General features: G+C 41.7%; 7 protein-coding genes across 8 annotated transcripts; 3 read left to right on the top strand and 4 right to left on the bottom strand.

Moving 5' to 3' along the window:
- The first annotated feature begins 600 nt into the window (after positions 1–600).
- LOC127261866 (protein transport protein SEC13 homolog B-like) lies at positions 601–3,413 on the top strand. Of its 2 annotated transcripts, none has more exons than XM_051290290.1 (2): positions 601–738; positions 2,217–3,413. In XM_051290290.1, the coding sequence occupies exon 2, from the start codon at positions 2,287–2,289 to the stop codon at positions 3,190–3,192; it is 906 nt and encodes a 301-aa protein (XP_051146247.1). In that variant the 5' UTR covers positions 601–738; positions 2,217–2,286; the 3' UTR covers positions 3,193–3,413. The 2 variants fall into 2 exon arrangements, with proteins under 2 accessions (XP_051146247.1, XP_051146245.1); XM_051290288.1 differs by having other exon boundaries at positions 604–734.
- Positions 3,414–3,707: 294 nt separating this feature from the next.
- LOC127261867 (uncharacterized) lies at positions 3,708–5,050 on the bottom strand. Its single transcript, XM_051290291.1, has 2 exons — positions 4,370–5,050; positions 3,708–4,262 (listed from the first exon to the last, which is right to left on the bottom strand). Exons 1-2 carry the CDS (start codon positions 4,892–4,894, stop codon positions 3,945–3,947), a joined length of 843 nt encoding a protein of 280 aa, XP_051146248.1. The 5' UTR covers positions 4,895–5,050; the 3' UTR covers positions 3,708–3,944.
- Positions 5,051–6,342: 1,292 nt separating this feature from the next.
- On the bottom strand, positions 6,343–7,612 carry LOC127261810 (glutathione S-transferase U17-like). Its single transcript, XM_051290215.1, has 2 exons — positions 7,080–7,612; positions 6,343–6,978 (listed from the first exon to the last, which is right to left on the bottom strand). Exons 1-2 carry the CDS (start codon positions 7,446–7,448, stop codon positions 6,595–6,597), a joined length of 753 nt encoding a protein of 250 aa, XP_051146172.1. The 5' UTR covers positions 7,449–7,612; the 3' UTR covers positions 6,343–6,594.
- A 1,887-nt stretch (positions 7,613–9,499) lies between these two features.
- On the top strand, positions 9,500–12,455 carry LOC127261778 (HIPL1 protein-like). The gene is made up of 6 exons (XM_051290176.1): positions 9,500–9,900; positions 10,036–10,202; positions 10,334–11,300; positions 11,402–11,580; positions 11,678–11,916; positions 11,984–12,455. Exons 1-6 carry the CDS (start codon positions 9,774–9,776, stop codon positions 12,384–12,386), a joined length of 2,082 nt encoding a protein of 693 aa, XP_051146133.1. The 5' UTR covers positions 9,500–9,773; the 3' UTR covers positions 12,387–12,455.
- A 560-nt stretch (positions 12,456–13,015) lies between these two features.
- LOC127261754 (wall-associated receptor kinase 3) lies at positions 13,016–14,313 on the top strand. Its single transcript, XM_051290114.1, has 2 exons — positions 13,016–13,996; positions 14,075–14,313. Exons 1-2 carry the CDS (start codon positions 13,135–13,137, stop codon positions 14,128–14,130), a joined length of 918 nt encoding a protein of 305 aa, XP_051146071.1. The 5' UTR covers positions 13,016–13,134; the 3' UTR covers positions 14,131–14,313.
- Positions 14,314–14,878: 565 nt separating this feature from the next.
- LOC127261753 (hydroxyproline O-galactosyltransferase GALT6) lies at positions 14,879–18,793 on the bottom strand. Its single transcript, XM_051290113.1, has 7 exons — positions 17,559–18,793; positions 16,842–17,074; positions 16,468–16,758; positions 16,236–16,364; positions 15,965–16,138; positions 15,407–15,514; positions 14,879–15,308 (listed from the first exon to the last, which is right to left on the bottom strand). Exons 1-7 carry the CDS (start codon positions 18,388–18,390, stop codon positions 15,099–15,101), a joined length of 1,977 nt encoding a protein of 658 aa, XP_051146070.1. The 5' UTR covers positions 18,391–18,793; the 3' UTR covers positions 14,879–15,098.
- A 2,070-nt stretch (positions 18,794–20,863) lies between these two features.
- On the bottom strand, positions 20,864–21,920 carry LOC127261659 (agamous-like MADS-box protein AGL61). The gene has a single exon (XM_051289954.1). It carries the CDS (start codon positions 21,918–21,920, stop codon positions 20,994–20,996), a length of 927 nt encoding a protein of 308 aa, XP_051145911.1. The 3' UTR covers positions 20,864–20,993.
- Positions 21,921–22,252: the final 332 nt, after the last annotated feature.

Raw genomic sequence — 22,252 nt, 5'->3', positions numbered from 1 at the left:
TTTCAAATTTGTATGTCAAATTGATTTTTTTCCTTTCTGGGTTTGGTAAAACACAAGAAGAAATCGACATTGAATAATAAATTTTGGATCGATTTATTTAAAATAAAAAAAAAAATTGAGATTAAATTTTAAATGTATAGAGAAGAACAAACAAGAAAAGAACAAGGAACAAGATTCATTAGGATATTTTAGTAATTTTATATAGAAATATTGATATACAATTGCAACATTTTGGAGATCACAATGAAATTTTTTTAAATTTTAGAATTAAGGGAGTTTTTAGCAAATTCGAAAAACCGTGAATTTTTTTTTGATATTTTGCCTTTAATCTATTATATTTTATACAAATTATTCGATAAATTTTACTTCCTTCGTCCCACGTATTATGTCCATATTTTTATATTATTTTTTTAAATAATTACACGCTTTAATTTTATTTTAAATTTTTTAATTTATTTTTTTAATTTTAATTAAATTAATTAATTATTTTAATTTTAATTTATAATTATTTATATTATAAAATAATTATTTTGACTGATAATTTTTAATTATCTAGTAATTAGGCAACCCGCCTAACAATTCTTAAATCTCAATCGCAAATCCTCCCGTCCATTCCAAATAAATTCTCTAGATCGTCGCCAGCCACGCTCCCCTACCTATATCTCGACCTCGCAAATCGCCGCCGGCCGCCCTCCCCCACCTCGCGCGCACAATACTATCTACTATCTATCCGTGTGTGTATGCATTTCTTTCTCTCATTTTTGTTTTCTCTAATTTTCTGCTTTGTGACTCCCAAAGTTTTGGAGACATTTTACTCTTCAATAATTCTGTATTTGACATAGTTTTAGAATGTGTGGTGACTGATATTGCGTTTTGAGTAATTCTATTGTAGTGCTGTGCATCAAAATTCAGATATTATTTTTAACAAATTTCGGTATACGGTTTATACCAGTAACTGTACCAAAAATTTGGGTATGCCGAAAGTTTTGAGTTTGTTTTGCTTCGATTTCATTTTGCTCTGATTGAATTTAGGTTTGGAAAGTTTGTATATATATATATTTTTTTAATTCAATGTACTGGCCGCGATTAGAACAGTGAGATTCAGTGTTTTTGCTTTTGATACACATATTTTCAGTTCCCTTGTATGCTTTGTGTTTGCCTTTAGGTAGTTTTTCTGTTTCCGAAATGCGGTTGATAATGAAAAGCTTGGGTTGTATGAATTTTTTGGAATGAAGAATATGTTTAGGTGTGATGTTTCTAGTGGTAAAGTACTTAAAATTGTATGGTGCAAAAATGCGTATTCTTATGCAGGCAAAATTGGGAGGTGAAACAAACACCATTCTTGTGTGAATTCAGAGGGAAAATGTGTATTGTTATGAGGGAAAACATGGGTAGGCACTTTTACATGTAAATCTTGTGGTCATAGAAATCAAGGGAAGGAGAGAAGAGAAAGGTCATTTGTATGATTTTCGGCTATTTTACATGCCTGTGTTTGAAACAATGTTAGCGGTATACAATCTAATGAACATTAAGATGAAATATGATCTAAAATTGTGTTGTCTCCTTTAGGTGTAATTTTTCTTAAATCACATCTCTTGTTTCCTCAGAATTTTCTTTTAAAGTATTTTCTTGTTTCACTAGTTTCTTTGGCAGCCTTGATAGCATGGTAATGAATTTGGTATCATTTTTTTATTTTTTTTTGTTATGTTGAAGTGCATTGGCATTATTTAATCTGCTGCAGTTTTGATAGTGTTTGCATACCCTGGCTCCTTTTCTTTTCACTTCTCCCTGTTTGTGTTTTGGCTATGCTGAGTGTAATTTCTTTTAGATGCGTGGAACTGTTGGAATCAGATAGTTTCTACATGTTGGACATGCCGTACGTGCATTGTTTAGGGTTTAGGGATGCCTTTCTATGAAACTTTTATACATGTTCATATACACCTTGGTCCTAATTATGTAGATAGTTTATTTGTTCAAGTACAAATTTATATCTATCTATAGTATGTCAATGAGATACTATGATTGTTAATTTTCACATGCTAATTTGGCGGGGTTATTGCATTGTTTTACATTTTCCACACTAGTTTAGAATGAAAATGGATTTGGCATGTTGTTTTTCAATCATCTTATCTATTTCTATACGGTGCTTTAATTGATGAGGATTCGATTCATGCTTGATGAAATTCTTGACAAAAGTCCCATTGATCTTTCAACAGCAAAAGGAGCCAAAGCAATCCAATTTGGAGCAACAGGTGACCTTTTAATTCGTATTAAGTGAAAGCAAGCATGCCGGGGCAAAAAATTGAGACCAGTCACCAAGATGTCGTTCACGACGTGGCAATGGATTACTACGGCAAGCGTCTTGCCACTGCGTCTTCAGACAATACTATCAAAATAATTGGGGTTAACAACTCAGGATCTCAGCATCTCGCAACTTTAACTGGTCATCAAGAACCGGTGTGGCAAGTTGCCTGGGCGCACCCCAAGTTCGGGTCACTTCTCGCCTCCTGCTCTTATGACGGGAAAGTCATAATCTGGAAGGAAGGCAATCAAAACGATTGGATCCAGTCGGAAGCGTTCGACGATCACAAAGCCTCTGTCAACTCCATTGCATGGGCTCCCCACGAACTCGGCCTCTGTCTTGCTTGCGGATCCTCCGACGGCAACATCTCTGTCTTCACAGCAAGACCCGATGGCGGATGGGACAAATCAAGAATCGACCAGGCTCATCCTGTTGGCGTCACCTCGGTCTCGTGGTCCCCATCAACAGCTCCCGGTGCTCTCGTGGGCTCTGGTCTTCTCGACCCCGTTCAGAAGCTGGCATCTGGCGGCTGCGACAATACCGTCAAAGTGTGGAAATTCGATAACGGGGTTTGGAGGATGGATTGCTTCCCGGCTCTTAACATGCACACGGACTGGGTGAGGGACGTCGCCTGGGCACCCAACCTCGGCCTCCCGAAATCCACCATTGCTAGCGCTTCCCAAGACGGGAAAGTGATCATCTGGTCGACGGTCAAGGAGGGCGACAAATGGGACGGGAAAGTGCTGAAGGACTTGGGCACGCCCATCTGGAGGGTGTCATGGTCGCTGACTGGAAACATACTCGCTGTCGCTGATGGGAACAATAATGTGACTCTTTGGAAGGAGGCTGTCGATGGAGAATGGCAGCAAGTTACTACAGTTGACTCATGAAAACTGTCGTTGAGTCGATAAACTGTCTTACACCAGGTACGCACCGTATCTTTATATTCCGACTGTATTTTCGTTACAAGAACTTAGGTATTGATCTTTCTTGATGTGTTTTTTTTTTTTTTTATTTGGATCTTGAGCATGAAACCAAATCGTATGTGTTTTTAATCTCATAGATTGTCTCCTTTGGGACACTGTTGTGAAGAAAATTTCAACTTTCTTGATCTCTGCTATTGTTTGTTTGAGGATTTGATATATTTGGAATGAAAAATAACTTATAATTTGTTAATCAAAGAATAATTTTGATGCTACATTGTTATATTTTTAGGCAGAACAAATGTATATGCATATGTTAATACTTTGCTAATTGCTAGGGCGGTCAATTAGTTGGATCGGATTTGAACGGGTCAAGTATCGATTCTTCTAATCCATTCAGAAAAATTTTAAACGGGATCGGAATTGAACGGGTCAAGTATCGGATCTTCTAACCCATTTAGAAACAAATTATACGGGTAAACTTTTGGATTGATCAAGTTGGAACATGTTTGAATTCGTATGGGATCTGCTGGTACTTGCTAGTTGCTATGGAACCATGGATATGAAATTGAGGCACTTGGATTCACGTGACTTCCCTGCAGGTGCAAGCACGTGTGGGTACATAATGTGGCCTTACTAATTTGAATAAATAGAATATGTGTCTGGTAAAGAATTTTCCGATGCTTGTCTAGGTACCAAATCCATTATGACTTGTTCCATTAGATACATGCAATGTAAGTAGGTGGAAGCACGACGACGTGCATGGAAGCATTGTTAGGCGGGAGGTGCAAACGGAGAGGATAAAGTAGGTTCCCGTTGAGTGGATTCCTGGCACACACGGTGATGCCCTCTATTTCTAATTCCTCCTCTAACTTTGTGGTTAGCTCCTCCACTCTATTGCCCTTGAATCTGATGCATAGCTCCTCAAATGCCTCGTCGATTCGCCCCTCTTCGTCTGCTATGTGAAAATAGATTAGCCTTCCATTGCTGCTGCATTTTGGCCGTGATATAAACGACGACGATCCATCGTCCTTCCACTGTGAAAGAAAATTGAAAATTACATATTGAGCAATAATTTCGTCTTTTAAAAAAAAAAAAAGAAAAAGCTTATTTTTATATAATTTCATTGATTTTTATTAATTACCTCTTGCCTGGTAAAGCTCAACGAATCATCAGCGGAGCTAAGAGAGTCCGCCTCCGCCGGCGCCGGCGCCGGCAGAATCTCCACGACGTGCACTTCCCAAACAATCCACTCCTGCGTGGCCGTCCGATGGGGAATATCGTGCGTAACGGAATTCCGCCACGGCGGCAATCCGCCGTTTGCCCGTAGGAACTGCCCGTGCCTTGTCTTAAGCTTGAGGGCGCCGTTTTCTTGGACCGGCTCCCACTCGACGGAGCTGTCGAGCCGGCTGGGGCGCGTCTGAAGCACCTTCCGGCCCGTCATCCCGAGGAGGAATGGCTGGTTTGACGCCGTTAAATATTTGCCGTAGCAGCTCCGCAGACGGATGACGGCGCCGTCGGTGTTCTCGACGAATTCGACCATCCACTTGGCCGACTTGGAAGATCCTCGGCGGTCCTGCGCGACGGACTCCTCGTCCTCGTCCGCTGTTAGATACTTGTCGTGACAGTTCTTCAGGCGGACAGCCTTAGCTCTCTGAAACACTTCCATGGCAGCTCCGGACACCTTGATTAATTAATTAATTATTTTAACCAAGCTAGAAATTCTCGAAAATCTGAGATTTTTATAGTAGTCAGACGTAGGGAAGATTGGGGAAGTTTCGGGGAGACAAGGGGAGTAGAGAAGGCAGGGCGAAGACAGAGACAAGGGCGAGCGGGGCGGGTGAATTGTTCACGAGTATTGTCCGCTGGAGAAACGGATTGGTCGCTCCCGGGCCCTTGAGTCCTGAACCAATCTGGAGCGTTGGTTGTGGGATAGATCATTGACCTGACCTTGTAGTGGATTTGCTGGCATCTTTGACATTCCACGTAAGCAAAAGAAAAACCAGGAATCATCCGACGACTGATTCTCGTAGATTATTAAAACCAGGAGTCATCTGTGTTTTTGCTATTTTTGTATTGATGTTTTTGAATTAGTAAACTTGGTTGAGTCAAATCACGTGCAATATTAGAAAAATATCCTAAATAATTAAAATTGCATGCAATACTACAATTTTATGGAGTAGTCCTATTATTTTGTATCATCATTTTAAATTCCAGAAGAATCATTGCATACTGTTGCTCAAGAAAATAATGTTGATGATTATTACTAGCACGCAGAATTGGACCTTGCAATTTCTGTAAATACGAAGCTTTGAACTCTTCCTGTGAGAGACCAAATGCAATAATTATCATTCATCATCCTGGGAATCCATCCATCAACGATGATCTATTTCTAGTACATACTTATTTTCTATAATAATCTTATTATCTTTTTATATACAAATATATATATATATATATATATTCAAGCTTAATTATTAGAAGTTAGCATACGAAAAATACTTTTCAGAGATTGCTAGAAACATAAAAAGGACTATGGAAAATAGAACATTCTTTCACCAAACTTTAGCAATTTGATGACATAATCTGTAAGGAGGAATCCAACTTTGCTAAAAGCTCTTTCCTTACGAAGTTGAAGTAGTAATAAAAAGGCCCAAAAAATCTATTATCTGGGTCAAAAAGTTTCTCCTTTTTAAATTGGGCTTGTTGAGGGAGGCTATTTGGTGGGATATATCCAAAAATAGTGTGGAAGGCAAGAGAAAGAGAAGACCAGGCCCTAAACCCAGAAGAAGGCCATAAAAGACAAGGGGAGGGGGGATATCCGGGGCTGAAAAATGTCAAAAAATAAAAAAAGCATTGGGAATTAGAGGCTAGCTTGTTAGTGTTCGTTACTAAGGAGGGAGGAGATTAATGAAGACCGACCGACCTTGATAAAGTTTGACGAAAGCCAATTAGGGAGGGTGGGAGATGCAAGATTCAATTGAGACTTGATGATGAATTAGAGAATTAAACAAGCTTCAATGAATGATTAAAGGTTTGGAGGTTATAAAAACTTTAATAAAATGAATATTCATTGAGGATCAATAAAAATAATTATGAGATCATTTTAATCAGATTAGTGAAAACAATAAAAAGGGCCCAGATTGGTCCTCAAAACGCACAGGCACAGCACAATCGTCGTCGTCGTCGAATTAATTTATTCTTTAAGAGGTATGTATACTGTTGGCTCGCTCTGCTGCGTCAAGCCATACATACATACATACATACGTACATAAGACAATCAGTCAATCAACGACTCAAGCCAATTAATTCATTAACGAGAGTTTGTTTGTTTGTTTGTTTGTTTGTTGTTATCACAATGCATTCTGGCTAACTCTGGGCTTTCCTCTGCGATTTGATGGCGATGTAGAACTGAACGAGTTTCTCGCTGGGCGGCACCACGTCCCTGGCAGCAGGGTGCGAGCAGAACCTGTCGACCCACCCGGCCAGCCCGGGGCAGGTGGAGCTGTCGAACAGCTTCACCCCGACAGCCGACTCCAGCACCCGCACCCACCCCAGGTAGCTTCCCAGTGCAATGTCCAGGAACCCCATGTCGTCCCCTCCGAAGAACCTCCTGCTATTACTATTCCCATTCCCTGCTATTTCGACGAAAGCCCCCTCCAACAAGGCTGTCATTTCCAGAATCTTCCCCACGACGCCGGCCCTTGAGGCCTCGTCCGTCGCCTGCTCCATCTCTTTCAACGCCGGGAACCACTAATTACATATATAAATACAATTAATTAATGAGGAAATCGAAATTGATGGATTGATTAAGACTAAGAGAGGCGGGCAGGGCAGGGCAGGGACCCACAGACCTTGTCGTCGAGGAATGCTGCCCAGAAGCGGGCGAGGGCGCGGTCGTAGGGATGGGAGGGGAGGATGGACGGCCCGGATTGGGCCCAGACGTCGTCGATGTAGTGGAGGATGATGAGGGACTCGCAGACGGGTCTGCCGCGGTGGAGCAGGACCGGAATCTTCTTATGGACCGGGTTGGCCCGGAGGAGGCGGTGGCTCTTGGCGCCGTCGTCGGTGCTGAAGAACCTCTCCTCGGAGAGGCGGTAGGGAATTGACTTGAGGTTGAGAGCCATCTCCACCCTGTTGGAGTAGGGGCTCGCCCACGACCCCAGCACCTCCACCTCCGCCTCAGCACCATCGTCACTGATTCCTATCTTTGTTGTTGCCATTGTTGAAATCAAATCAACCGTCGTTAACTGCTTCGGATCAACGACTCACAACTTGTATATATAGAAATAGAATAGAAGAAATTAATAGTAGGAGTATTAAAGAATGGAATAATGAATCACAATGACTGGAGGAGCTATTCTAACCTATCCTATCCTGTCCTATCTCGAGGCACTCTAATTAATTAATAAGAGTTTCTTCTTTGAATAGAATAGAGTAGACAAGTGTAGAGTAGTAGATCCATTTTAGCCGAATCAATTTAAAATCAACATATATATATTGGAATTATTTGGATGGATCGGAGTAGTGTGAGGTTATGTCTCCATTCAATTTTAATTTAATACTAATATATACATATATTATTATTTAATTTATACGAGGAGATATAAAATATGTGTGTGTGTGTGTATTGAAACGATCGTCCGTCACGCGATTCTCAATGAATAAACTAAATGAGAAGAGAGTTAAAAATGAAGAGCATATTTCCCTCTATAATAATAATTACTATATTAATTATTTCTATGGTTGAATAATTAATTCAGTTATATGTATTCCCTCCAGGAGGCTCCAACTGCAACTGCTGTTATATATGTGTGTGTATATAATTTCAGTCAAGAGTCTCTACTTCTAACCCCAATACTTTTAATATTATTATAAAGGATGTGTGTATATATATTCCCTTTGGTTGTTTCACATGATATCCATATGTGATATTATCACCCTTTTCTAAAGGTACATAACATAATACTAGTACTAGTACTAGTATATGGTTGAACTGAACTGAACTGAATGCCAGCTGTTATCATAAGTATCCTCTTTAGAAGTTGACTTTGTTGTAGAATTAATTATTAGTATCCCATCGATCCAACTGCTTTCCAACATGCATGGCATGGTGGGTAGTTGAAGTAACTTCTACTGTATGTATATGCATGTACATAGATTTGAGCTGAGCGGCCACCCAACGCTACACTACAGCAGAATAATTAATTAATTAATTAATTAAAGGAAGGGCGGCTGGGCATATTTGGGCTTAACTTTCAGATTAAAAGCCCATTCAGACGTCATTATTATTATTAACTAGTAGTACATCAAATCGAATGAACCATTATTCATAATAAGCATATTTATAAAAACAATTACAAGTACTATTATAATAGTTGGAAGATTGATCAGACAGGCAAACATGTGTAATAGTGATAGGTATGTTATGATTTCTGACAGATAGATGATAAATAAACCGCGTTGGTGCTGTCCTGTCCTGTTGCCGTGGAGTTTCTGGGCTTCACGTCTAATAATTAAATAATTTAAATAAAATAAGATCTTAAAGTGTGGAGTGAGGCCCCACGATAAGAACATGCACCATCAGCCTGCCTGCCCACCCACGGATAAATTAATATATAATAGTACTAAAAAATAATTCCAGACTATTTTTGCATTTGATCCCGACAATCAAATCACTTTGTCAATTATGATTATGATTATTATTGTATTATCATTACCGCTTTTCCTTCTTACTACTTTTCCTCACTCATGACTCACCCTGCAGGTTAAATTCATGATCTTCTTCACCAACTTTTAAAGTCAAACTTATAAAATTCAAAGATAAAACAAACAGCAAATTTAATGGTGGGGGAAAAAGTGAGCGAGTGAGGCCAATAAATTCCAAATTGATTGTGTGTCAATTTGTCACCAATAATTTAATCAGCAGCAGAAGCAGCCAATTTTGCATCGCCATCGGAGTCCACTGAGATATTTGGACAGTGAAATTTTCTCTTGCTATGCAGGGTCTCAGATCACGTCACAGGTCTGGACTGGAGTCCCAACAGGCCAGGACCTCCCTGTAGATGGGAGGACATGTGTTGACTATCCATTATCCACAATGGAAAGTCTGTGCGTGCGTGTGTGTGTGTGTGGCTGAGCCTTTTATCTTTTACCTTTTACCTTTTACCTTTCCCTCCCCAGTGAAAAATCATTCATCAATACATCCTAATCCTAATCATCGTCATCATCCTGCTTCTTTCTTTGACACCTTCCTCCAGCATAGCATTTATGGCTGCAGAGAGAGAGAGAGAGAGATAGCTAGGGAGGAGTTAGGTGGTCTCACTCTCACACAAACACAACTTGCCTTGCCTGCCCATTGGGGGAGAAGAAGTAATTGAGCTAAATTCATGGATAAAGATAACAATTAACAACGCCACACATTACACAACCCATCCATATCTCTCTCGTCACCGCATCTTCATCTTCGTCTCCATCTTCTTCCTTCATCTTCATGTAGCTACTGACTCCCTCACTGTTCTGATTGGATTCGGAGTCGTCTGCCAGAAATGGGGAAGCATACAAACAACAATCATATTATTTCACCGTGCTTTCATCCTCTGCTTCTGCTTCTGCTTCTTTCCCTGGCGTGTTTCATTTCTCCTTCTTCTCCATTTCCGCTGTGCACCGACCTGAGTAAGTGCCTCTCTCTCTCTCTCTCTCTCTCTCTCTCTCTCTCTCTCTCTCTCTCTCTCTTTTCAATACTCCATTAATCAATTAAGACCGATTTAATTTGTTAATGAATGAATGTTCGAATGCACACACACACAGGGCAGCCGAGCAGCCTGAAGGTCCCTCTGGCCTTCTGTCCCTACAAGGAAGGAAGAGCCTGTTGCACCCCCGACCATGATTTGCAGCTCCGCCGCCGCTTCCTCTCCATGAACATCTCCGCCTCCGCCTCCGCCTGTGCCGACGCTGTCAAATCCATCCTCTGCGCCGTCAGTCTTCTTCCTAATTTCCTCAATTTAATCAATTCTCACTTTTTAATTTGATTTAGTCTGGTTTAGTTTGTTTTGGGTCTGCCTGCTCAATTCAATTCAATTGATCGATTCCATCGTTAATTCTTCAGACCTGCGATCCCTTCTCCGCCCAATTGTTCGACGCCGACTCGGACCCCCGGCCAGTTCCGATCCTCTGCAACTCCACCGGCAGCAGCTTCTGCGCGGCGGTGTGGAAATCGTGCCAGAATGTACCAATCCAGAATTCCCCCTTCGCCCCCGCGCTGCAGAGCAAGGCGGCCATCCCACGCAACGCCACCTCCTCAACGCTGGCGGATCTCTGGCAATCGGACTCCGACTTCTGCGCTGCCTTCGGCGGCTCCTCCGCCGCCGTATGCTTCGACGGCAAGCCTGTGGTTCTCAGCAACAACACGGGCGTGTTGCCCCCGCCACCGCCTGAAGGCATCTGCTTCGAGAAGCTCGACAACGGCTCCTACATCAACATGGCGCCCCACCCCGATGGCTCCAACCGGGCCTTCCTCTCCACCCTCTCCGGCAAGATTTATCTGGTCAAGATCCCGGACCAGGACTCCGGGGAAGTCCTGGACCTCGATGAATCCAGCCCCTTCGTGGACCTGACGGATCAGGTCTTCCTCGGCCCCAGCTACGGGATGATGGGGATGGCCTTCCACCCGGACTTCGCCGCCAACGGGCGGTTCTTCGCGTCCTTCAATTGCGACAAGGAGAAGTCCCCCGGATGCGGCGGCCGGTGCGCCTGCAACTCCGACGTCGGCTGCGATCCGGCGGAGATGGGCACCGCTGAGGTCTGCAAGTACCACGCCGTCGTTGCTGAGTACAGCGCTAACGCGACCGGGACGACGACCGGCAATGCGAACCCGAATGAGGTAAGAAGGATCTTCACCTTGGGGCTGCCGTACGGCGGGAATCACGGCGGGCAGATTCTGTTCGGTCCGGCGGACAAGTACATGTACATCATGATGGGAGACGGCGGTGGCAAGGGCGATCCTTACAACTTCGCGCAGAACAAGAAGTCGTTGCTCGGGAAGGTTCTCAGGGTCGACGTCGATAATCTGCCAAGTCTGAGTTTTTATCCATTCCATTTCACTCACCTCATCTCATCTTAAAGGTTTGGTACAATGAGAATAACCAAATATTTGTCGATTCCGATTGGTTCTTAGGCGACGAGGAAGTCGTGAAGCTCGGGAGATGGGGAAACTACTCGGTCCCCCGAGACAATCCATACTCGGACGACAAAGAAATGGAGCCCGAAATATGGGCTTACGGGTTAAGGAATCCGTGGCGATGTAGCTTCGATGCCAAGAGGCCTGTCTACTTCCTTTGCGCCGACACCGGGCAGGTTTGTAGGCTGTCCTAATCGGAACAGCTGGATTCGATCATTAACAACGTTGATCATCCATATAGCTACTCACTCTTGAGTGTTTTTATATACATAGGATCAATACGAGGAAGTCGATATCATTACAAAGGGAGGAAACTACGGGTGGCGCATGTACGAAGGCCCTATTCCTTTCAAGGCCAACCAAACCCCCGGCGGCGACACTCTGCCGAATACCACAGATCCAATCTTCCCCGTGGCCAGCTACAGCCACTCGCAGATAAATAAGCTCGGCTCTGCAGCGATATCGGGTGGATTTTTCTACCGAGCGCAGACTGATCCGTGCGTGTATGGAAGGTAAAGAGCTCATCCAACTAATCGTAATAATCGTTTGGAGGATAGAAACTAATACGAACTTGTGCAGCTACTTGTATGGCGATCTCTACGGGCAGCATATTTGGGCAGCGTCGGAGGCCCCGGAAGGAAGTGGGAAGTTTACGGCGAATGACACTCCGTTCAGCTGCGCGCGGGACTCTCCGATCAAGTGTGATTCGTCGACACCTTCGGGCGACAACGGGCAGCTGGCGGTGCAGCTAATATTCTCGTTCGGACAGGACAACAACAAGGATGTCTACCTGCTGACGCAGAGCGGGTTGTACAGGGTGGTTCGGCCGAGCCGATGCAACTATGCCTGCTCCAAGGAAGTCGTGTCGCCGAGAAACACGACTGCCGTGCCGCCGTCGGCTGCTCCTGCGTCCATTCTTCGGCCTTCTCCGGCGCTGCTGCTGCTTTTTGTTTTTGCAGCTGTGGTCCGGTCTATGTTGTGATGTAAGCGTTGACTTTGTATTTTTGTTGTCTTGTAATGCAATGAGATGGACTTGAGGTTTTTAGCTTAATTTGTGTGTGTGCCATTTCTGTTGGCTTTCATTTACATACATTCTTCATATGATTTTCCATATATATATATATATATTACATGTGGGCACCCTCTTTCAACGGGCAGTGTATCGTATGTTGATTGATGCATTGTCCTCCCTTCCCCTATACATCCAATTTTGCACAAGATTCTTCCTTTTTAAAGAACGACAAAAAGCTGATGTGGTTCAATCTTATGGGCCTATTATCTTGAGGCTTTATGGCCCATAAGGTCCGGTCCAAATTGGCCCAGTATTTTTATATTTGATTAACTTTGTTGGGACCAACTCTTTGTTTCTCTTAGCCATACATTGCTCCATGTTACCAATTGAATTAGTTCATTTTTTAACATAGGACCCGGGAGCCAATCAATCCCAAGTGCTTTCACTTGCTACTTTCTTTGCAAAACTCATGCACAATCAGAAAGGGCATTTGAGACGTGTGACTTCATCTTGTCGTGTCTAATTTTCAAATTATTAAGGTCGGTCGGCTTTTTATCCAGACCACACTCGGCGAGTAGCGGCTGTGGCCATCTATCTATCGAGTCCACTCTCTCTTTCTCTCTTGCTATAAAGCCAAGCCAAGCCAAGCCGAGTGCCCATTGAGGCAAGAATCATATTCATCCATTCCTTGATTTTTCTTTCTCTCTCACACCAACTCATGAAGAAGGCACTCTTTCCTCCCCTTTCCACACTTGTGCTCATCATCATCATCTTCCCCTTCCTAGTCTCCTCCCAAACTTGCCAAAAAACATGCGGCAAAATCCCCATCAAGTACCCCTTCGGCACCAGCTCCGGCTGCGGCGACCCACGCTTCCAGCCATACGTTGCATGCACCCCGCAAGACCAGCTCACGTTCACCACCCACACCGGCTGCTACACCGTCACCTCCATCGACTACCCCAACCAAGTCATCTACATCTACGACCCCTCCATGTCCACCTGCTCCTGCAAGCTCCCTAGCAGAGGCTTCGGTCTCGACTGGGATGCCCCCTTCGCCTTCCATGACACTACCGTCTTCGCTCTCCTCGACTGCTCCACCGACTCCTCGCCTATCTACAAAGGCGGCAGCGGCAACAACTCGACGTTCCCCATGTGTGATTCTCTCGGCTCGTCCGTGTGCAGCCTGCTCTACTCGTGCGAGGCCATCAGCCGGCTGAACCTCCCCGGATCCGAGTGCTGCGTGTACATGCCCGTCGATCTTGGGCCCTCCTTCGAGATGGACTTGCAGAAGCTGCAGTGCGCGTCGTACTCTGCTCTATACGGATTCAACCTGGGGTCGAACCCGGCGACGTGGACTTATGGGATTGCAGTTAAGTACAAGTTCAACTTCGAGAACAATTATCCGGAGCTGTGTAGTGACTGCGAGAAGAGCAATGGCGTCTGCGGATACAACTATGACTCGGAAAAGTCTTTCGCATGTAACTGTCCTGGAGGCATGAACACGTCAACAGATTGCCCGTACGAAGCTTCATGGAGCCACGGAGGAGCACGGCTCATTTTTGTCCCCCCTAGGACAACTTGTAAGCATGATCACATATATCTATATATTCATTCACCAAGTTAGTTTGTTAAAAGTCCTGACTCAGACTGTCTTTTAGGGATCGTGCTCGGCTTGTGCTGCTTCGTGTGGCTCATCTTGTCGAAAGATGTCTAACAAGAAAGGCGATGACCGACCAGAATTTCAAAATATGTAAAGGGAAGGAACCAACTTAATAGCAGCAGCTGCTGCTGGTATGGTATGGTATGGTGATCTGAATGTAGCATTTGTTTGGTGTAAAAGATTTGATTGAGGGTTCTTTCTTGGAATTTCACTGTGCATTAATTTTTTAAAGACCTTGATTTGAGTTTGAGTAGAGTAGAGTAGAGTAGAGTAGAGAGCTTTAATTCATTTCGACCAGTTCAATGAATGTTGTTCTTACACCTTCAAGAAGTGGGGGTGAGGGAATCACCTCACCTCACCTCAGCTGCAGACAACAAATATATATATATATATATATATATATAAAAAGAATCAAAGTGAGCACTCAGTGTATGGTGCTGCAGCAATAATGCCAAAGAGAAGAGAATAGAATAGAATAGGTTCCCTTCCTTAAAGGGGCCTCCTTCCCGCCGTTGATAGACATATATTTACATATATATTCTTTCTTGCTTTATCCAAAGAAATGACAACAATGCAGCAGCAGCACCATTTGCATCCCCAGACAGTACAAGTGAGTGACCTAACTCAACAGGCTTTTTCATACTCAATTCAATTCAATTCATTTTTCTAAATAACAGCCCTTATCAAGCCAATCCAATCCAATCCAATCCAATCCAGTCCTTGGAACAGCTCAATTCATTCACGAGTGTAACAACTCTAGCAGGCAGACTCACCATTTCAGTAATAGAAAGGTACAAGAAAAAAAGCAAAAAGGGTTAAAATGCTTCAATAAATCAGTAGGAAAATTTTTTAGAATGTGAAATTTTGCTTAAATGAATTGACCTGAAAGAATAACAAACGGGTTGATCAGGCTAAATTATATATGGTATGTACACCGCTCCCATAAAGCACAACCACCCCACCCCACCCTCTCAACTGTCCCACCCACCGTGCATAGCATTGGATCGATCCAAGTCCAGAGTTCATCTCATGTTACAGCATTGCGGTTTGCCATGAAGCTGCAATTTTTCCCACAAGCATGTCATCTGCCTGGGAGATTGGTAGTGCGCAGTGTAATAACCTTCGATGCATCCAAATTGGCAGAACTTCAAGCTGTGCACGTACTGAACAGGTCTTGAGCTGTTGTACTGCTCCACCCACATTCCCATGCTTACATCTTCCATTTTGAACAACTGAGCAAATATAAAACAGCAGTTGTTCTAACTAGAATTAGACAAATGTTGAGTCACGAAAGGGGAAAGAGGCAAATGAATGAGGAAGAATGGCGTACTCTAAGTTTGTGGTTCTCAAATTCAGATACGGCGTACTGTGCTACGTCAGATGATACGATATATCCTGGCCCGTTTGCATAAGGTGGATAGCTCTCCTCTGGCCATTCCTGAAGACAAAAGGATCGGTAAGTAGGACTGATTTTGGATTCCAGTCAATAATGTACTTACCAAAATGTGTTCGATAACTATTTGTGTCACAACAAAACATAAAGATGGAAATTTGTCTATGATTGCGAAATGTACTTCTATATTAGTTGGAAACACAAATGCATTGTTAGCACCTCGAGCTTTTAATTTAAACATAGACTTGAGAGAAATTAAATGCAGTTGTGAAACCTACATCACCAAGCATTGCAACTCAAAATTGCATTGCATATTATGCATAGAATAATGAAAAGCAAGTAGAGACATATGGGCAATTAGTAGAGTGAAATAAAATATTATACACATCATATATTTCTTCAACCGTGGGAAGACATTTTTTCATACAAGTAAGACCAAGTTCATAAAATAAAATATAATAAGATGAAAAGCAGGAAGATACGAACAGATCATACCTCATATGTAACTGCCCATTTACCATGGCGAAGCGGCCTGTGATAATAGTTTATATTACCGATATAGAAGCTTCTACCGCTTTCAATTTTGTTAACCTCCATCATCACCGTGTCAATCCTTACAAATGTATCATCATCACATTTCATAACATACTTAGCTGCTACTGTACGAACCTAGATTGATCAGATATAAGCATGTTAACAGAGAAAATAAGGCTACGGCAAAATAATACGTCATCTCACTCACACAGCCATTTCATTGGTAACTCACCCCATAATCACAAATTGCAATCGTCTTTAGCACAACGAGGTCATAATTATCCATGTAAGGCACTATGACAATATCGCCAAAATATTCCGCTTCTTTCATAAGATCCACATTCACTTCCTTCCGAGTGTGCTGGCAAATATGAAAAAAAGAATTAAAATGAACATTAATTCAGACCAAGGGAGTAACATGGACTAACTTTCAACAAGCATTTAAATTTATTATGGGCTCTCACCAAAGCTACAAAAAAGCGAGCAACAACTCTTCTAGACTTCACTGATGCATGCTGCAACCAGGATTTTCGGACAGCCATTCGCTCAGCAAAATGATTGCCAGCAGAAAGTATGCCGATAAAGAGGTCCACGGGTTCTGTGGGAAGTTTTGGGGCTTTCCACTTAGGGGATAGCTCCAGATGCTTCTGTTGAGCTGTACTCGGATGTGAAGTGGGCAATGAAGCGGCAAATATAAAATGAATGTCGACATCCCCAGTCACAGACAGGCCTGTAGCATCCTCAAGAGTGAAACCCTGTTCCATAAGATGAATTTAGGCACCATATCACAAGTCACAATATTGAATGCACCCACAAGTGTTATGGAAGAAACACATACAGGTCGGTATGGGAAGGATGAAATATGTCTCCCGTCTACACTGATATGATAGCCTTCAAACCCAGCAACAAGTGTGAGCACAAATAGTTTGTTCTCAGTAAATGGATATGGCCAATCAATAGAAACTTTCTTTGTCTTGCCAATCAACCTTTTCAACCACCAAGTGACCTTTGATTCTTCGGACCTGTTGTCATCATCGCGAATCCATTTCTCGCATTTCACCTGTCCATCAACTTCCATACAACTGAAATCTTAAGAAAAAGCATACTATATTTTGGAGAAAGGAAATGCTATTATTCACATGAAACTGAAAAAGGCTGGACAACTAAGATCACATAATCAACTTAAACTTTTGGGTAGCAACTCAGCAGCTTCTAAGTTTGAATCACCACTATCACCCAATTATGAAAAAATAAAAATAAAATCACTTTGAATGTAAAGCAGCATGCTGAAAATGTTAAATATATCCATCTATCTATCAGCTCAACATGGCCATTCAATCAAAAATTTATTGATGCAGCAATGATTTGATTCTCAGACAAACAAATGGATAATCCAAAGCGTCATCCCAATGAAACTGTTGGGCATTTTCCACATAATCAACAAACATTTGCACAATCTGACATCATTTATCAATAACAAGCACGAAATAACATCACATCAAGAATGTATGTACACATCGATTCTGTACAAAAGTTTCAAGAGAAAACTCCTCACCAGTTTCCTCATCTGCCCTCGACTTCCAACCAGAGCACCTCTGAGCAGCCCCCCACTGCATCCTATAACAGGTATTATGCTCCACCACCGGACGCCCACTCCAATCCCCCTTCAACCTCGGATTAAAATGCAAAATCCTAGGCGGCTCCTCACCGTCTACGGCCCTCAAGCCCTGCAACTCCATCACAAACTGAGACACCATTGCACTTTTTCCACCCTTCTTCGACTCTTTATCCACACGAGGCGAATGGGGCCGCCCGACGACAGTGATGTGGGAGCCTAAAGACAACCCACAAGGTATCACCATCATCTTCCCTTTCTTCAGAAACTTGTCCCCCCGCAGCACCATCGAATTCGGGCAAGCCTCATCTGTCACATTCTCAGTCCTATTCCTCACCTCGCTCGCCATTTTTCCTGATTTCAAACGCTCCAACATTCTCTTCCCTACAGCAAATGCATCTCTAACTACCCTATGCAACTCGGAGAAGTCATCCTTACTAATACTGTGCAGCGCCCTGTCGTCAAAAAAGACATCGGAAATCATCTTATACTCCCTCACTCTCCTCTCCTGAGCCGACCGAAAAACCACTCCCTCATTCTCCATGGTTGAGTGCTGATTGTCTGTTCGGCCTCTGAAATTTGGATGCGAGATCAGGGGCAGTGACGATTCCGCCTCGGGAGCTTCTAACCCTAACCCTACTCTCAAAACCATGGGAATCTCAAAACTGATAAAAATCAAATACAGAAAGAGCAAGCCCGTCAGGACTTGAATCGATCGGAGCCTACTCAGAGAAATCAGCGAGTCGAGCTTGGGTCGCTTATTCGCACCCATTTGCAGAAAAAGGGGATAAAACCCCAATCTTAATGTGGGTTTTATGAGCACCGAAGAATTCCCGATTGCAGATCCGAAACCCCCAAGAAGAACGAACGAGGTCAGTTCATCTTAGATGGGGATGAACTAACTGTTAACGCTGGCGTAAATTAAGCTTAGCATAGGATAGCATATACAGAGAGAGTGCCACAGATTCCAGCCCCGTCCCGTCTGCAAAATCGATTGAATTTGAAATCTGGGAGTGGCAAGGCAAGGCAACCAGCAATGGCGGAGAGGGAAGGGGAGGGGAAGGAAGAATCGAGCAAGTTGTATGTATGGATGGATGGATGGATGGATCAAAGAGAGAGACGGAGGCAGTTTGAATTGAAAAGATGAAAACGTCGGCGTCATGTCGTCAAACCATATGGCACGACACGATGTCCTTTTCTTCCCACTATCATTCTTAATTCCAACGAAACGATCCCCCCAAATATTCTTAGCTACTTTATTAATTAAATTGCCCATGCAGTGTTAAAAATACTACTGGTAAATAGTACAGAGAAATAATTTTTTTAAAAAAATAAAAATTGTTGCTGTATTTACAGGGAGGTGATGGGGAGCACGCTTGAGTCTTGCTGTTGATCCCCCTGTCGAAGATTCTTTCGTTTGATCAGCATGCAAATGCAATAATAATAGTCATTTATATAATAAATAGTATTAGTTTAGTTTAAAAATTTGAAGAATATATATAGGTAAGAATTAGTGTATTTAATTAATATTAACGTAAAGGAAAACGGACGACATACTCAGACAATACATACATGACACGTTACTAGAAAGAAATCATTTGGATGCCTGTATTAATTATTAGCTGTCCCCCGTTTCTATCGAACTTCACGCACAAGATCGTTTGTAATGTTTTGTTTAGATATTAGCGAGCTTTTCTATTACTGTTATTATTGGTTGGAAATATATATATAATTTATTTAAACAAATATGATCAAGAAAATTGAGACGACTATCAATCAATTTAGTAAGTTTTACAAATTCATTTATAATAGAGATTGACAGAATCATCATCATCATCATCTTGTATAACAATTTACAACATGTCATGATGATTATTCGCAAAGATAAACCAATAGTAAGTATACATACATAATAAATAAATAAATAAAAGGAAGAAGAGAATATGATTCGGCAGTGACTGAATCTCAACCCTTCATCTAACTCTAAAAACGCAAAATGGAATGACTTATAGGTCTTTTCCCCTTATCAAAAAACAAAATTATCAATAATTACAAATTTGAAACAAAATAAAATATTTCTAGCGTTAGGATGTGATATAAATTTAATATTTTTGGAAGAAAAAATAGTAAAATTTGAAAAAAAATGACAATTATATTTCTAGAGATAATTTGGTGGTGTGATATAAATTTGACCATAGAGTCATGAATTTAAGTTCAAACCATCATCGTTAATGCTAAATTCTAGTTTAGTCGGGCATGCTCTACCCTTGTCCATATTTATCATTTAATTATTTTTTTTTACTCATTAAAATTCATTTTGAGAAAATATTTTGTTTATTTCTGCTATTTAATTTCTAGAACTTAAATATCTTCTCAAATTTGTTGAAACAAAATTTATATTATTATTATTAGAATCATAAACATATAATTTGATATGAATGAAATCTTTTCTCTTTTTTTTTCTGTTTTTTTTTTCTTTTGCTTTTTAAAAATAAATATAAGCGTGGACCTTACCCACTATATATATTATAACAAATATTAATTCAATTCTCCAAAATTAATTCAACTTAAGTGTGTTTGACAATTATTGATAGCCGATTCAATGAATTGGTTGATTTAATTGATTGATTTACTAAATTTGATTTGACTAACAGATTCAATTAACTTTTTGTATTAAAGTATTTGATAAAATAATTATAAGATATTAGTTTTTTACCCGTTAAATAGCTAACAAACTATTCAATAAGTTAAAACCCTTTAAAAAAAAAGTTTTTTATCAAACCCCCTCTAATAATGCAGTTAATATGTTTAATTAAAATTATTAAAATTATATAGAATTTTCAAATACAAAAAACATTTAACAAACACTATTTGGTCATCTCCTATTTGCTTAGGAAATTTTGTTGTAATTTTGCAATAAGTTGTATTATGTAGCACCATTTTGTGACAAATTAAGGTTTTTTTAGTGGGATAGGAACAAATAGGTTCATTACTCTACACTAACGAATTAAGCTTCTGTATGATAATTGATTAATTCATGAAAAACAAGGAGTAACTAAACATGGAGGATTATTTCACATAGAAGAAAGGAGAAATTATGTCGGATGCGAGTTCCCACGTCATTAATAAAAAAAAAAAAAAGAAGGTACGTCGACTGCGGATTCCCATGTCATAAAAAAAAAATATATCAAACTAATCAACAAATCATCGTCAATTAATTAATAATAATAAAATGAAAGGGAAAATTAAAAGAAAACATGATTAAGACCTGTTTAATTAGTAATGATAAATAATGGCACAGAATATAATAGAATCGAATAGAAGAGAAATTAAATAAAGCAAAACGACGAGGCAGGAATGCACTCACCCATTGATTCAAGTATCGGCATGGGCATGGCTATGGCTACTGCACCCTGCCTGATGATGATGATGATCGAATCCTCCTCCGTAAAGAAGAGGAAGATTATGATCAGGATGAGGATGTTGAGGTTGAGGATGAGGTGGATAACAGTTTGGATGATGAGCAGGAGCAGCCATTAATGCCATGCAGCAGCTGCCGCTGCCACTCCCATTCCCATACTCAAATCCTGCCGCCGAACTAAACTCATCATTATGGTTATTAATAATATTATTATTATTATTGGGGTTCGCCAGCGACGACGATTCGCCGCCGCCGCCGGCCATCATGACTTCCATCCCCATCGGAATATTCCCCCCGGAGGAATTCTGTATGAGCATCAGATCGTCCGCCTTCATCGTGACGTTCTTCACCAGCTCCTTCAGCGCCGCCTCGTACTGCTCCAGCTCCTCCAGATCCAGCCCCTCCACCGGCTCGCTCCACCACTCCTCCCCTCCGCCGCCGCCGCCGTACATCCCGGCCTGCTTCGCCGCCTCTATCATCTCCCTCCGCTTCTTCTCCGCCTCCAACTCCTTGCACACGTCCGCGTAATGGCGGTTGTACTCCGCCGCCCTCACCGCCGGCATACTACAACTACTCTCCGCCGCCCGGCCGGCAGCCTCCTCCGCCCCCGTCAGGAACCGATCCACCACCGAGTCCGTCGTCGGATGCCCGAACGAGAAGATCCGCTTCCCCAGCGAGTGGATTATAATTGCGATCTCCGCGCCGCTCAGAATGCAGAGCTCGCTCGCCTTCTTGAACAAACCCGCCCGCCGCTTCGAAAACGTTACCTGACGGTTGCTCAGATTTTCGATCTTCTTGATTTCTATCTTTTTTCTTCCCTGCGTCGTCTTCCTCGCTGCCCCTCCGCCGCTACTGCCGCCGCTCTGGTTCAACAGCACCATGTTCACAGTTTTGGATCGAATTTTATATGCAATGGAATGGGTGTGTATGTGTGTGATTGATTGTGTATATAAATATGCATTGAGAGATACTTAAAAAGGAAGGTACGTATAAATTGTAATTAAATTAAGTTAGTTTAGAATTAATTAAGGATTTAAATCCTGCAATCTGACAAAATATATTCTTTCCATATTTTAGAGCTTAATTTAGGTTAGTTTCTTATAGGTTTCCTTCCATATTTTTTATTTTTTTATTTAATAGTAGTAGTATATAGTATTATTTTACTTTACTTTAAATGGATATTGTCTCTCCATTGCATGCATATTAATTGAGT

The sequence above is a fragment of the Andrographis paniculata genome, unplaced genomic scaffold, assembly GCF_009805555.1.
Source record: "Andrographis paniculata isolate CXL003 unplaced genomic scaffold, ASM980555v1 Contig64END, whole genome shotgun sequence".
NCBI classification, from domain to species: Eukaryota; Viridiplantae; Streptophyta; class Magnoliopsida; order Lamiales; family Acanthaceae; genus Andrographis; species Andrographis paniculata.
This window is presented reverse-complemented; position numbering and strand designations above follow the sequence as displayed.